General features: G+C 36.1%; 1 protein-coding gene across 4 annotated transcripts in view; it reads right to left on the bottom strand.

Moving 5' to 3' along the window:
- Positions 1-11,653, bottom strand: part of stard8 (StAR related lipid transfer domain containing 8) — a 64,753-nt gene extending 53,100 nt beyond the window's left edge. The window contains exons 1-2 of one of the 4 annotated variants that reach the window (XM_081366882.1): positions 11,474-11,653; positions 9,916-9,946 (exon numbers count right to left, since the gene is read on the bottom strand). In XM_081366882.1, the coding sequence (XP_081223008.1) occupies positions 9,916-9,946; positions 11,474-11,518 (76 nt within the window). In that variant the 5' untranslated portion in view covers positions 11,519-11,653. Of the gene's footprint in view, positions 1-7,945; positions 8,244-9,915; positions 9,947-11,473 lie in introns of those variants that run through there. The other 3 variants (XM_081366881.1, XM_081366879.1, XM_081366880.1) reach the window with 3 other exon arrangements.
- Positions 11,654-16,108: the final 4,455 nt, after the last annotated feature.

The raw sequence follows: 16,108 nt of genomic DNA, 5'->3' as shown, positions 1-16,108 counted from the left end.
TGCGGTGTGTCACATGACAAGCATGACACGTCGTCATGAAAATAATGTGATGTGTTCTAAAATAACGGTAGCCATAAAAAGCTCACGCTGGGGACTCAGCTAGAATATGTTCAAATTACGTGCGAAATTAATATTGCCAATCCAGAGCTATAGTGTCCACACAGCTGACATGTTTTTCTGTTGTAGCTTATCCACGTTGTGTGCCTGAAATAGACAATGAACAGTGCCCGGTCGGAGAAGCACTAATTAAAGTCGGTTACGTCGGTTACTGATTTCGGCCCTCCAAAACCATTTCGGCCAAGAATTTTTGGTAGCTGAAATTTCGGAGCATCCCTAATTCTAACTGCATTCTATTGTATTTGCAAAGTATGTGACATAGCTACTCGATAATGTAATCTTGCACATAGTTGAAACAACAATTACAATATTATCGTAGATGAAACATATCGCAACCCCTTGCTGTACGGTGCAAAAAAGCCCTCTGGTTTTGGCATGAAAAGTGCATTTAAAATTCTATAGCTTTGAAAAATGACTGAGAGGAGTAGTTAAACAAGTGTCCTGCTGGTACTCAGTCGATTCTGATTGGATCAAAGTTCAGACGGTCTGTATAGTCATTTCCTGTTCCCTGGGATTTGCTGTCATTCCTTTGGTCCTGTGAGAATGAGGGGAGAGGAAAGGAGTGGTGAAGGAGAGGGGGGGAAAGGACAGACAGTTCAGGAAACAAGGGATCAGACAGGAAAGCACAAAAGAAAATGTCATGGCGCAAAAAGGGTGTGGTGCTGTCATACACGCATCACTTCCTTTTCGATGGGCCTCTTTGATGTCTATCAGAAATCAGACACGCAACACACACGAACAAACACACGCTTACACACCCCATCGTACACCTCAGATACAGAAAGATGGGGAGCAGGACCACGAGAGAATCACGATAGTGAGACAGACAGACGATGTAATATAAAAGAGGAAATGAATGGCAGGGAGTGACTCAGCTTTGACCTTATGATGGATACTAAAATACTCTGAAGCCAATCATCAAATGCTAAAGGCAACATCAGCTCAGTAACTGTGACAATTCGCTCGAAAACGGCTGTGACAATTTGTCCCCCTCTCAAACACGCATTACTATACATATACACACCTATATATACACTGAGCTTTATCAGCACACACACGGACATACTGCTACACACAGCATTTCCACTTCAAACACATAAACACAGCATGACAAACACACACACATACACAAATCGAGCAGGAAAACCGAAGTTGAAAGACACTTCAAACACATGTGCTTTCTTGTGTGCATTTTTGAGCAGTGTGCTTTAACTTGCTAAACCAAAATATTTGCGGTGTCTAAAATGATCCAACTAGAGAAACAGATTCATTCAATTCATAAAATCAAGAAAAGAGCATCCAATTAAACACAACATGTACAAATGTTCTGCACAAAAATCAAATCTGCAAATCTAATTGATTAGGCAGTTTTCTTTGTAGTGCCATTTAAAAAAAAAAAAAAAAAAAAAAACCTTTAAAAAGATTAGCCTAAAACACCAATCTATAAAAAAAAGTCACATTAGCATGCACGTTTATCACAGCGAATTTTCACACCAAACACTAGTTTTGGTGTGGATATGCCATTAGGGTTGGGAACAGGGAACCAGTTCTAATTCCGAGCGGGTTCCAAACACTCAAAACACTGATGCACTGAAGAGTAACTGCACTAATAATTGACTAATTCGAACTACATTGCTCCGGGGCTCCACCTTCTTTGACATGGAAATCTTCTCTGGTTCATTTCTTCTGTTCAGTCCGACAAGGTCATTCGCGAGTGAAAACATGAACACGCTGGAGAGCTGCTTTATTGGTCAAGTTGTAATTCTAATTGACAGCAAAACTGACACTGTTTTTTACTGTATAGCTGCTTTCCCAGGTGAATAGGGTAAAAAAAAAAATATACCAATAAATATCACCATACTTCACCAGTTGATGTGTTTAAATATGCAAATGACACATTCATTGTCTAATTAAATATGCACTAATTTGCATACATTTCTAGAACAAAAAATCTGAACATTAGATGAAGTCAGTTTAAAAATTATTGTTTCAGTTATTTGATATATTAGAGCCAAAGGTTTTTACAGAGGGGATTTAGGATATCACTCCACAAATCAAAAAATACTGTCAACAGCCAAAAATAATAATTTTTTTAGGAATAAAATGTTGAATTAAATCAGGAAAATTATATATGAACAAAGCCCTTTGTAAAAACCTTCATAATATAGATAAGTTTGGTGTATGTAAGTCTTACTGAAGTGGAGATTTCTGGCTCAATGTAGGAGGAAAAACTCATTTTGAGAAAACAGCCTTTAAAGACATAGGCTATACTGTAATTGAAATCTACAGATGCAAATAGATAAAGTGGTAAAGATAAAGATCTAAAAGATACAGTTAAAAGTGTATTTTGGACGTTTTTTGGACACTAGTCTGAAAAAACACTTTATGAGAAGCCAAAAAGCCCATAATCTCAAAATTGACAGATGCATGAAAAAACACTGTTTTTGCCTGTATAGTGTCTCCCCTTAACAAGGCCTCAGAATTTCAACACACACACAGATAACATAGTAATGAGAAAGAGATAATGAAACAGAATGTGCGAACATGTGTTACATGATCAACTTCCTCTTTCAGAGAATTGTAGGCTGTTTGCACTTTACTGTTTGTTTGCTTTGTACTTTCATGCCCTTTTTATGTCAGTGTCTGTTGTGTTGATATGCAGTTCTCACTTAATTTTTTGCAGCAGAGACTGAAAAACAGTGGTTTCCTCTGTGGCATTTTACCGCTGTCTGGATACAGATGACAAACATGTTCAGTACAGCAGAAATCAACATCATCAAATACACCGTTATTCTTAGATGTACCCGAGTGCCATTTCGATTTAAAGTTAGTCTGCCAGACCACTGAGAACTCATCAGACCAATGTGACTTAATCATCGACCCAACTGAGATCTCATCCACACAAGCTCATGTCACTGTTTGACTCCATTTTTTCCCCCAAGTACTAACCTCTGCCAGCCACACAGATGCAGTATTTGTCTCTGTTCAAACTGGATGTCAAATCGAATAGAACAGAACTCTTAATACTATCTATAAACAATATTATATACAGTATGTAAGGAATAATTGACGATGGGCCATTGAATGCAGAAAGGTTTTTGTCAAAATGCTTGTGTGTAGGACTAATTTCTTACGCATCTAATCCCAAGCCTCCATTGCTAGAGAGAGAGAGAGAGAGAGAGAGAGAGAGAGAGAGAGAGAGAGAGAGAGAGAGAGAGAGAGAGAGAGAGAGAGAGAGAGAGAGAGAGATTAGCCTAAGTAGGCTATATGTAAACTACCTCAGCCTGTGCATCTCTCAACAGTATTCGGCAGCAGCTTCTCTAATAAAGTTTATGTTCTCCAAGAACAACACCAATACCTTGCTAGTGAGAAATGTCATGTAGCTTTTTAAGTTGTTAAACTATTTTACTGATAAAATCGTCAGAGCTGCCAACACTTTGACAACATGTTTCTGTGTGAGTGTTTCTGTGTGCGCGTTTGAGTGGGAGAGCGGGAGAAAAAACGTAATTTTGTGGTAAAATCATGGAAATAATTTGTTGTTTTTAATCCTATTGTTTGCTTGGTAAGTGTTGTTGTGGGTTTTGGTTCTTTTGTTGTTATAATCTGTAAGGAGTAGGACATTGAAATAACTGAAATCATTTGGCGATGTGATATAGCGTAACTGTAATGCGGTCAAGACCTGCCTGGAACTACTTTAGGCGTGCGTTTCCCTGAAAATAATTGCACAATGGTCATCTTAGAACATTCAACCAATCACATTCAAGCATTCACAGCCCCGTAGTATAAAATATTTTATAACATTTATATAATATTTGAAGTCTCTTATGCTCACCAAGACTTATTTAACACTTATTTAATCAAAAAACACTCAAAAAGTATTATTGTGTGTGAAGTAGTGTTACAATTTAAAGTAACAGTTTTCTATTTTAATATATATATATGAAGAGTTCAGATGCAAAAGCCTCTAAGTGCCATCTGAAATTTTCTTATAGAATGATAATTTTTATCAAGCGCGTATTTTTAAATTCAGTAATTTCACTTAAATGGCAATGAAAATTACCTATTTTCATTGTCATTTAAGTGAAATTACTGAACTTAAAAATATGAGCTTGATAAAAATGATCATTCTAGAAGAAAATTTCAGATGGCACTTATATAAAATGTGATGGCAAAGCTGAATTTTTCTGCAGCCATTACTACAGTAGCTATGTTTTCATCCACCTGTTTTATGCGCATTTTGGGATATCGCATAAAAAAGGCTGGATAGAACTGGCAAGATGTGCATACATCCTAAAAATGGCCATTAAAAAAAGTATACGTACTCAATTGTGGCGGACACATTTTTTATCCGATAAGAAGACGTGCATAAACTATGATGGAAACATTTACAGAATAAGTCCCTCGATGCGCAAACAAAAACTCAACAGTGGACGTGACTGGACTAACAAGCAGACTAATTTCATTGCACAGCATCTCAAATGTTGGTTTGATCATTCTGAAATGCCTGAAACAAAGTATTAGAATGATTTGATATAATGACCTCCCAGAAGTGTATCACATGATCGCATTCCCAAACACCAGGCATCCGATCTCAAGATTAAATGCCAACGTTTATTGCATTTCGTCTGCACGCCCTGAGACACAAGTCATTTCTGATAAAGGAAAAAAAGAGCCTCAGTTTCTTCCCTGATTGCAGCAACTTCCAATTTTATTACAAATATTCTTATATGTTGAATGAAATTATTCTTATATGCTTGTTTGGTGCTCAAGAAACATTTCTTATTATCATTAAAGCTTTTTTTCAAGATTCTCTGAGGAATATAAAGTTCAAAAGAACAACATTTATTTGAAAAATAATTTTGTAATAGAACAGCGTATGAATGCATAATTAAATTGATCAATTTAGTGCATCTTTGCAAAGTAAAAAAAAAAACATGTACTGAACCCAAACTTTTGAACGGTAATGTATTTATTATATATAATAATTATATATGTAATATTAATATCCTTTGTTATTAAGTTTACATTGTAAAACTATTGAAAATATGTATAGATGTACAGAGTAATTATTTTGCACATTATATTTTAATTGTATTTATTTAATATATTTTAGTGTATTTAATTGGCGCATTTAATTGGCAGATCCCTACATTTTGAATAAAGAATTAAAAACCAGACAGACTTACAGTCAACATTCATTTTCCTGGCCTTTAACGGTCATCATTAATCTCATCTAATATTCCAAGGTAAAGAAGTAGCTAATGCGCCAAGTTTGACAACATTTAGACACCATAGAGTATTGTCTCTCTCTTGCTGTCTGGATGGAACCAAGTCAGTGCCAGTTACAAGTAAACAGTCACGCTTAGCCAATAAAAAAAAAAAAAAAAAAACTGTCAATCCAGCCTTTTCCCCTCTCTCTTCTTTATTCCTGTAATATGATAAAAGACGACCTGGAGATTTTTTTTCATGTACTTTTTATGTTGCAACGCTGGATTTTCACGCCTTGCTTCCTCTCAGCTGACTTTCTATGTTACTACTGTATCATGACCTGATCATCCACAGGCTCAAACCATAAAGTCACACCAGCACATGACATGCTCACTGCCTGCATCCAAAAGGGTCACGTCATATAGGCTACCTTCCACTCTACAAATTCTTCTGAATGATCCCAACATTTAAAAACAATTGCTAGTTTACTTGTACAAGATCCTTGATCATAGCAATCTGATCTATACAGTTTATACATTGCACATTCACTCACAAACAATGCACAATGCAATGAAGTTTTTCAAAAAAAGGCTGTTATATTGAATGAAGGTCCACTTAAAACTATATTTTAGTTTAAACAAAAATGTTAATCTAATTTTGAATGCAAAGCAGGCATTTACACAGAAATCTTTAAAGACACAGCTCCAAAATAAATAATAATTTAATTCTAAAAGTTAGAGGTAGGAAAATGTTCATTAAAAATAAAATTATATACCAAATAATAAATTATATTATAATACTTTAGCCTTTAATTCATCAGAAATGATGACAGGGCTCGACAATAAGGACTGCCCGATGTCCCCGGCGTCAGCGTAAACAACGCTCAGGACAGTAGACAGAACTGTCACTTGCCCGATTACATAATTGACCCTTAATCCTAGTGAAGTGTAAATTGTTAGTGGTCAGTTTACTGAAATTAAGCAGCCTCAAATGATGTATGCGGCCACCTAATGCGACCTCCGGAGGATGCAGCCTTCAAAATGAGACGGCCATAGTCTGTCTTAAGTTCACTCCGTAAAAAGCATGAAAAGCAATGTTTACTTCATTTGTATGTTTGTTCAATTCTATTTATTTATTGTATTTATTTGTGCTATTGCTCATAATTTGATTATTTGTTATTTTATTACTGACAGTTTACTTGTCTTCAACAACATTTGAAATGTATATGAGTCAGGTTAGTAGTTTTTGGAGTCATCATAACTTTATTTATTAAGGCTATGGGTCAAAAACAACAAAAACAAAAACTAGGCCTATTTTATTTAATGTGGCAGGGTCTGTGAAAGTTTTGGCAGGGCAAGTAAAAAATAGCTGGCCCTTATAGTTAAGTCCTGACTGTTTATGTAATACTCTCTGTCCACGGATAAACATGATCCTCACATGCTCATCAAACAAATCACATGGAAGAGAAAATGCAAATTCTCTGTAAAAGAATAGAAGCAAACAATTCCAACATGATAAAACTATTTCAAAGGACAGGCAGTGCACTTCCAAACCGGGTTAATTACAGCAACTGGAAAACTCATCAAGAGTCTCTATAGAAATTGGAAACTAGCACTGTCATGTTTGTAATGAGATCAACAGAAAGTTGCCTCATAAATCAAACAAAAAAAGTAAGGATTGTTATAAAACCAAAAATGAGAACACACAGATATGCCAGTTATGTTAATTGAAAGCAATTTCAGATTCTCTCACACTCATTCTTTCTCCAGATAAAAGCCTTTTAGGCAACCAAAGTGGTTATTAGCAGCGCTGCGTTAATGTATATTTATGCACAGACAGTGACCATGTCTCAAAACCTATTGAGGTACCAACCTAGCACTTCTGAGCATCACATGCAGCTATCTAGTTAGGAAGCTCATTGGTATATTGAGACACATACAGTATAAACTCAAGGAGACTGGTGTAGGCTACTGTAAACTGATCTCTCACTGCCTCACTCACACCTAGCTCTCTGCGTTTCCCACAGTCGCGTGCGTGTGGTTGTTGGCCTCTACAATGAATGAATAGATCTTTTATTTCAGCTGCATGCAAAAACGTGGCAGCACGTGCACACTCAAGTAGCCTGATCCATGGGAACAGTTATTGTTTCAACAAAAAAAACTCTAAATCGGCTTAGTAAACGTTGTATTAGCCGGCTGTCATCAAAAATAAATTTATTAAAATGGAAATAAAATTCTAACACCATCTGGGATTCCTTACACAGAACTAATCAATGACTTGACAAACCATGCTATTGGCGGAAACCATGGTTACCACGGTACATTTCAGAGGATTCGTCAATGCATGAAGGAAACCTCAAGGGTTCGTTTCATTATTGCAACCGAGTCGCTGATACACATAAATATCGATTATACAATATTTCATTACATCTTTTATGATGTAACAAACATATGTCATTTATTATTACATTAAATGCTCATAATAACCGTATATAAAGCATACTTGGAAAGACTTTCGAGCTCTGTTGGAAGGTTATAAATGGACTGACTCGTTTCTCTCACCCGATACCTTTAGAAATCCACACTCTCTGTAAAAACAACCTTTTGTCTGCATAACTTACCCGCTATTTGCCGCTGTTTCGCCTTCCTTCGCAGTAAAGTCAGGGCTCTGTATGTAGAATCTCTGAACTGTGAAGTTAGAGATCGCGCCTGTTGGCCATTGCAGCTTTTATCCATTTCCAAACTCCTTCGCTAACTCTCTCCTGACTTCTGAACCCAACTTTTAACCCTGGACCTCTTTTTTCTGAGACTCTAATGCGTTCGAGGTCTTATCCTGAGACGGAGCAGTGATTATTCATGCTGCTTCTTCATTATGTTAGCGCTATCGTTTCATTTCTTAAAAAAAAAAAAACTCTCATTAAAAGAACTTTACGTGGACGCTGCGTGTAACCATTCAAACCGCTAAGCATCACGGGACATGAAGTCTCTTTACGCGTGCGTCTTTTGACTGTACTAGTAGTTTCCGTCAAGAAGGTTAGCGGTCTTTTTTAACAGCCCTGAGATATTTGATGTGTATTGTAGGGTTTTTTATGTTTCGTCATGCAAAGGACACGTTAAATGCCCACCAGTCAAGTTCATTACTTTATATATATATATATATATATATATATATATATATATATATATATATATATAGACGCAAAATGTTGTGCTAAGGACAAAATAATAACCTAATAAACGTCTAATATAAACATTGATCCAGCGATAATGTGTCCCCAAATGTTATTTGACAACATATTTTTTAATAATAATAAAAAAAAAATGAGCTTGTTTGGTTCTTAAAAATTTTTTTCTTAAAAATAATGATTTCACGTAATGTCCTTATCTGATTAAAAACTCCTGGACAAAAGGGTTGATGCTGCCATAATAGGGTGAATGTAACAAATTAAAAATAATAGCCTACAGTATTTAAATAATCCAGCCTGGTTCAAAGGCTCCTGATGCTCTGCCATTGTGGACTGATACTTTTTCCTGACTTTGATCTGAATGACAGTGTAAATATACAAAGTAAATATCTCACACTTATGGTATGTGCTTGACCAAACTATGTGACTAAATAAAGATCTAATCTGAAGATCAATGAGAAGAACTTTTCTAAAGTTTGTTCACATGCCAGAGATTGAACAGTGACGAGATGAAGCAATCACATTGAGTGAATAACCATTAAAAGGAAAGACACTTGCAGTAGGCTATTTAAAAAAAAAAACAAAAAAAAAACCACGCAATCACCCATGTGGACTAAAGATGGCTTGTCTGTGTGTAATTTACACCAAAAGAACCACATGCATTAGTCTGTTTGCTGAGCTTATTCATTTGCAAACTAGGATGAACTACATACATTCATAAAATTCTAATTAGAGTCAAATAAAACATAACCATAATGTCCCATCAGAAACTGGTGTGCCCTAAATATATGTTACCCAAGGGGGCTGAGTACATATTTGTTAGTCTGATTATTTTTTAAACTAGAACAAGAAAATACTTTGTCTTTTTTTAATTATCATAAAAGATATAAATATAAAAATAAACATAAAGCTATAACTTTTGTGTTTTTATATTCAAGCACTTCCAGAGAGTGGCTCCTATGGCACACACACAAGGAACCCATGTGCCTCACAGTCTAGTCTGTGGTGAATAATTAGACATTAGATATCTACCATGCCATCTGAGGTGTGTTATAAATAGTATGATCTACTTTCTGTGTCACGTGATCCTACCATTACTTTCCTAAAATGCAACTGGGTGACATACAGTAGATGACTGCACTGAGTGGGTAGAGGTCAAGGAGAACAGCTCAAACTATAGATTATGAGATATCGTGAAAGTAGCGTCAGAGTGTTTTAAATTAACAGTGATATAGCAGAGAGAGAGTTAAATATAGAACCATTCTTAGGTTGTTTCAGGCTGAACTGTGTCCACATCACTCTAAATAATGTACAGTTGCAGTATTTTTCTATAGTTGATCTAGCAGCAGCCATAATGTGGTTACAAAGCCATTCAGCTACAGTATAATAGAATCTCACGTCCTTACCTGAGCGCTGGACACGACAGCAGGTCAGCTTCTGAAACATCAGGAAAAATTGTACATTCATATTTGATGAAATCTAACAACAAGATCTGTGTCTGGTTTTCTCTGTGCACTTTCACTTTGTGCTTCAGCATCACCTTGATAAAATAAACCCTCAACAAGGAGGCACGAAGTACAATTTTTACGCTGTAAGGCAATACACACTTTTTTATTAGACTAAATTCTAATAGTTTTATATGGCTTATATACAGGGTCAGCAAGATTTTTATTTGTGTATTTGAAATGTAATGCTTTTTTAAGTAAAGAAGAAAAAGGTGATCAAAAATGACTGTAAAGACATGTTACAGACTATTTCTATTTCAAATAAATGCGGTTCTTTTGAACTTCCTATTCCATATACAGTATGTAATAAAAATATGTATCATAGTTTCCATAAAAATATTAAGCAGCACAACTGTTTTTAACTGATAATAATAAGAAATGTTTCTTGAGCAGAAAATCAGCATATTTGAATGATTTCTGAGAACTATTTTGATTTGAATGATTTTAAAGAACGCATTTAATTATTTCTCAAATCAAATAGTCTTGGTGAGCATAAGAGACTTTAAAAAACATTTAAAAAAAATCTTAGTGTGTGTGTATACTATACACACATAGTACAAATACATAGTACAGTAAATTTATTCCAACTCTGACATTCTGCCCAATATCAAGTTTTTCGCAACAAAGAATATTGTATAAATGATGACAAAATGTAATTAAGATTCATTCTTCAATTTTCTGTTATCCTTCAAATTAAGGAAACTGTTAGAGTAGCAGTGTCTGTTGAGTGTGCAACTGAATCAAAGTGTGTTTCTCCAGAAATTTCAGTTGAACAGACATTCCACTGTATCCTAAGTCTGCAACGGAAAAAAAAAGTAAATATATCTGGATCTTTCACTTAGGAACGTTGTGATGTCATGGGTTTTGCAGTGTAGCCCATTGGCTGAGCAATGCGGAAAGGCTGAAAGGGGGCTTTTAAAAAGATGTTGCCCTGGTAACAGAGTTTTGGCCGGCTCTCACTAGTCAGTGAGTGAGTCCAGTTCAGCAAATTATAATTTCCTACGCCCACTGCATCAGCCCAAACACTTACACATGCTCACAAAGTGCCTTCTAACAACTATTCACACAGTATATATGCTAAAACATTCCTTTTCAAAAAAGAAAACATTTACCCTTAACTGACAATTATAAACTTTTGAGAGTTGTTTCCCTCACACAGAAAGTACTGTGGTGGTACTATGACAGTAGTATATGATATTCATATGGCATGATTTTCAAAGAAAACTATGTCCAAAAATGCCTAAAAACATGGTAAGATCATGGTAACTTTTGGTACTTTTTGTTAGTGTTCAGTGCCTGCAATGACACAGAGCTGTTTTAATTCTTAAATAGACCTGGTCCTGACAGCAATCAATCAAAGCATAACTCACAGTTTTCTCATGCTTTTACTGTAAATCTATAGTATGTGTTTTGTGCATCTCTCTTTCTCTCATTCTCTCTCGCTCTCGCTCTGTCTTACCTTAGCCTGGTTGACGAAAGCTCTTAGACAGTTGACAAAAGCCATGTTCACAGGTACCCACACTGAGGGTCAGGTTCAAAAGGTCAAGGGTGAACAGTCATGAAGGTTGCCGTGTTTGAGTCTATGCAGATTAACGGCTCTCTGAGAGTCTTATGGTCCTGAGCTCAACGGCTTGAAGAGGCAGATAGGGAGGGGCCACAAGGCCATATTTCAGCTGGCCAAGAGGAGAGATTCTCTGCATACCACTGTAGCTAGCGCTAAATGCTAACACACAAAGGGAACAGCATAGAAGCCCAGCCGGCCTGCTGTCAGAACAGAGACCTCACAGGGCATAGCACACCATAGCAAACTTTAAAGTCATTCCAACCTCCTATTATTTTCTTTCTTCAGTGAAATACAAAAGGTAATGCTATAGCCAGAATTAGCCACTCTTGTATTACACCATTTCTAATTAATCACAAGGATGAAGGAGACCCTTAACTATTATATAACTTCTGAGCACTTGAACTATAGCATATATGGACCACTTTTATTGTGTTTTTTTGTTGGTTGGAATAATTACATAATTTTTGGCTCAACATACAGACTCTATGTAAAGTAAACAGTAGTCAGATAAAATTCAGATTCAGCTAGCTTTATTAAAGCTTGCTGTGCATTGCAAAACCATTACATGTTTAATGAACCAACAATATTTGACTTACAATATTTACTAGAAGTATAATTTCAATAATTGAACAATACATTTGCGTGTCTACTGTTCATTGATGTTGGTTGATGGTATTATGACATGCAGACACGTAAATGAAATGTTAAAATGATCACTGACTGGTGTGTGTAACACCTACTGTAAATCGCAATACACAAAGAACGTAATGTGTACAAGTGCATATATTTGTGCACATTTTAACTTAAACAGTTTAAATGATATAAAATTAAGCCAGTGTTTCTGTTCGCACATTTTGGATGCCCCCCTTCAACTGTCTAGTTCATTAGTAGAGGCTTCAAGACATCTAATGTGTGTATCAGATAAGAGAGACATTGAAAATGTGCTGTGTTGGTGTTCCTTTTGTTGGGAAACACTTTATACCACAATGAAGATGTGGAAAAAAAGTACTTAAGTGACTGAGATAGCATGAAAGACAAAACCACCTTAAAGCCAAAAATCGATGAACACACTAAAACATGAAAGCGATTTGACACCTCAGCTCTGTTTCTTACTATTAGATCCCTGCAGGCAAACAGACACACATCTGTTTAGTCATCAGTTGCTCTCTTGAGAACCCGCACCCACTCGTGTTATGTATCAAAAACACAGAAAACAAAAACGAACAGTGTTTTCAATCTCCCACTCGAACATGCCAGAGATCTCACACACACACACACACACACACACACACACACACACACACACACACACACACACACACACACACACACACACACACACACACACACACACACACACACACACACACACACACACACACACACACACACACACACACACACACACACACACACACACACACACACACACACACACACACACACACACACACACACACACACACACACACACACACACACACACACACACACATACACACACACACACACACACACACACACACACACACAAACACTCCTTTACACAGGCCTACACATAAAGTATATGAATGTATCCCTGAGTCCCATAAGCACCTACCTCAGCAGATTTTCCTCTAACTCATTTGGGATATCATTCTGCTTATTTTAAGTAATTTGGACTTTATTCTCTTTTTATCACTACACAGACAGGACCAGTAGAATTTATTTCCAAAATTTCACTCATTGCATAGAGAAACTCTCTATAGCAACCTGGTGTAAAGTGCCTTCCTTAAATACACCGGTGTTGGTTTACGCCTGGGTTCTTGTGGGGATTAAACTCAGAGCTAATTACAGTAATAAATATGTTAAATGCCTTTATGGTTAATTTTTTGACTCAGGCGCTCTGATTAAAAACCTAGGGACAAAAACATAATTTCCAAGTCATGAATTTTCATTTGTAATTGTCACGCTGCAATATCCCGTCTAAAAACAACAATGATTAACATTATTTCATCATCATTCTCATCATCTCTGTTTCTCTGTCAAATTGTGTTTTAGAACTAAACACAGAGAAACAAAAATACTGTAAATGACCTGTCAATCAATATTCACTCACTTAAATTATTTGACTCATTCTAGTTCAATCAGAAATAAAAATGGCTAATCAATTTCTCAGCCAGTGCAGACTACAATATGCGGTCCTTTATTATTTCCAAACGCGCAAAATTACTTACTGAATGAGTTTTTTTTTTTTTACATGATATAATTCAAAGGCACATATGGAATATTTCCCCATCTAATACAATTTCTCTGAGTGGAACTGATCAAACTTCATCTCTTCAAAACCTAATCATTATCAGAATATATAATGATTCTCTCTTTTTCATTTTATACCCATTTTACACCCATAATCATTATATATAATGATTCACTCTTTTCCATTTTACACCCATTTTTTAAACATTTTTGATAATGATTAGGTTCTAAAGAGATGAAGTTTGATCAGTTCCACTCAGAGAAAATGATGACAGTAACTGGATATAATAAAATGAAAATAATGCACAATTTTTTTTTTTATAATTGCTATAATTGACAGAGATGAATCACCAGACCTTGCAAGACCAAAGGTTTTCCTTAATGGCTCTGCCTGTGAAAAACATTCAGCTGAAATATCAAATGAAGCAGCAAACAGAATCTGAACTGAACTGAGGTAAACACAATATTAAACATTATGTGCATCAATGATATAACAGTTCCAACACTTACATGATGCAGTTCCCATAATCAGCCATAACAGTTTAGCTATCAAATGCAAAAGGTTTAGATAGCCCTTAAGCCAGTTTCTTTTCAAAAAACATTTTATTGCAACTAGATGCTGTTGCAAAGGTATCTTAGAAAAGTGCTGTTACCAGGACCTGTTTATGTGCTTCTGATCTGGCACTGATGGTTTGAAAGAGCAATCTTCTGCACTCATCTCTCAAGAACGCCATTTAAACCGGCTGTGAGCAGAGCGTAGGATTCCAGGCATCAATATCTACATCAAATACAGGAATGCAGACAACAAATGTTCTTTTGACATTCAGGTCACATATGCCTCTTCTTTAGAGACGTGCTCAGTGTCGTCCTTCCCTGATGTTCTGTGATGTTATCTCCAAAGAGGAAAGATTATAAACTGAGAAATTCTTTTGCTTTCCTATGCTGTCTGTTGTTCTTTTCTTGTGCAGGACTGAGTAAGTAATCACAAGCTCCTCCAGCATGGATTTTTGTTAAGGCACGTTTACCTTGCACTACTATTAAATGGTAGGCCTATTACAGACTAATACAGCCAAACTACACGATATTAGCCCTAATTTTCCACTAAAAATCAGTTCATGGAGACTGCCGACAGAAGCCTGTAAAAAAAAAGGCAAATCAGTGCTCGTTCACATGAACGACGATCGCTTTTCGAATGATTACAGTTTTTCTCGATTGTTTCATTTTCTGAAAGCATGCCTCATATTCTCAGAACTCTACACACAAATAAAAACACACACACACACACACACACAATGGGCAAAACCCCTCAATTCTCCTGCAAAATGAAACTTTACATTCAAAACAATGTTATTTCTTCTCAAAATGGTATTTTGTTTTCAAATGACACACACAAACCATCATATGAATAGACATTTATAAGAACCAGTTGAACACTGATGTGCTCAATGTAAAACACTATGATGAATGGAAAACACTTCTTATTCATCATAATGACTTAGACTTTTTTTTTGGCTCAGTGTTACACTTACTACAGACAGTACATATATAAGTGTGTTGTAAAATATTTGAGGAACACACAAATACACGGTAACAAATACATTTTATTTTTCCCACAAAAACAATGTACACAGTGTACATCCCAACCAACACAAAGTTGGACATACAGTGGTCTACATACAAAACAACAGAAGAATTGACTGTATACAGTTAAGGTGATGATACACAGGGCAACTTATTGAGCAATGTTGCAGGGCAATCTTGCCGAGTGATTGTTGCTTGGGCACTTTCCCATTGAAAATGGGCAATACATTTCTATCTGGATAATTTAGATCGGTCGTGGGCTCTGTGTCTCACCTGGTTGCCCGTTGATGGCAACATTGCCCAGCAACATTGCTCAAAAAGTTGCCCTGTGTATCATCACCTTTACAGTAAAAAAAATATAATAAAAAATCCAATGTTGGCATCCATTGCTCCATTGAAGAGCTCACCTGTGGACCTTTTATGCTAAAGCTCTGATTGTTAGTTGTAAAACTGTGTGACGGGTGTTTGCCCATGTGATGAGTCAGTGTGCATATTTGAATGGCAGTGTGTTCCTTGTGAAAACAAGAGATTTTCTGCATGAAAATTGTGCCAAAAGCAGAGAATTGTACTTGTAGTTTTAGCAGAATTGGTTCAGGGGGGTGGTGAATGAGTTACATGTTGTGGTCATTGTGTCTCAAGTACCAGTATTTGTGTGTAAACAATTGAGAAAAACTGTAAAAGACGCGATCTGTGAGAAGCGCTGATGGGTTA

This window comes from Scardinius erythrophthalmus, assembly GCF_964197995.2.
Source record: "Scardinius erythrophthalmus genome assembly, chromosome: 5".
NCBI lineage: Eukaryota > Metazoa > Chordata > Actinopteri > Cypriniformes > Leuciscidae > Scardinius > Scardinius erythrophthalmus.
The sequence above is the reverse complement of the archived record's forward strand: the minus strand, read 5'-3'. Positions and strand labels throughout refer to the sequence as shown.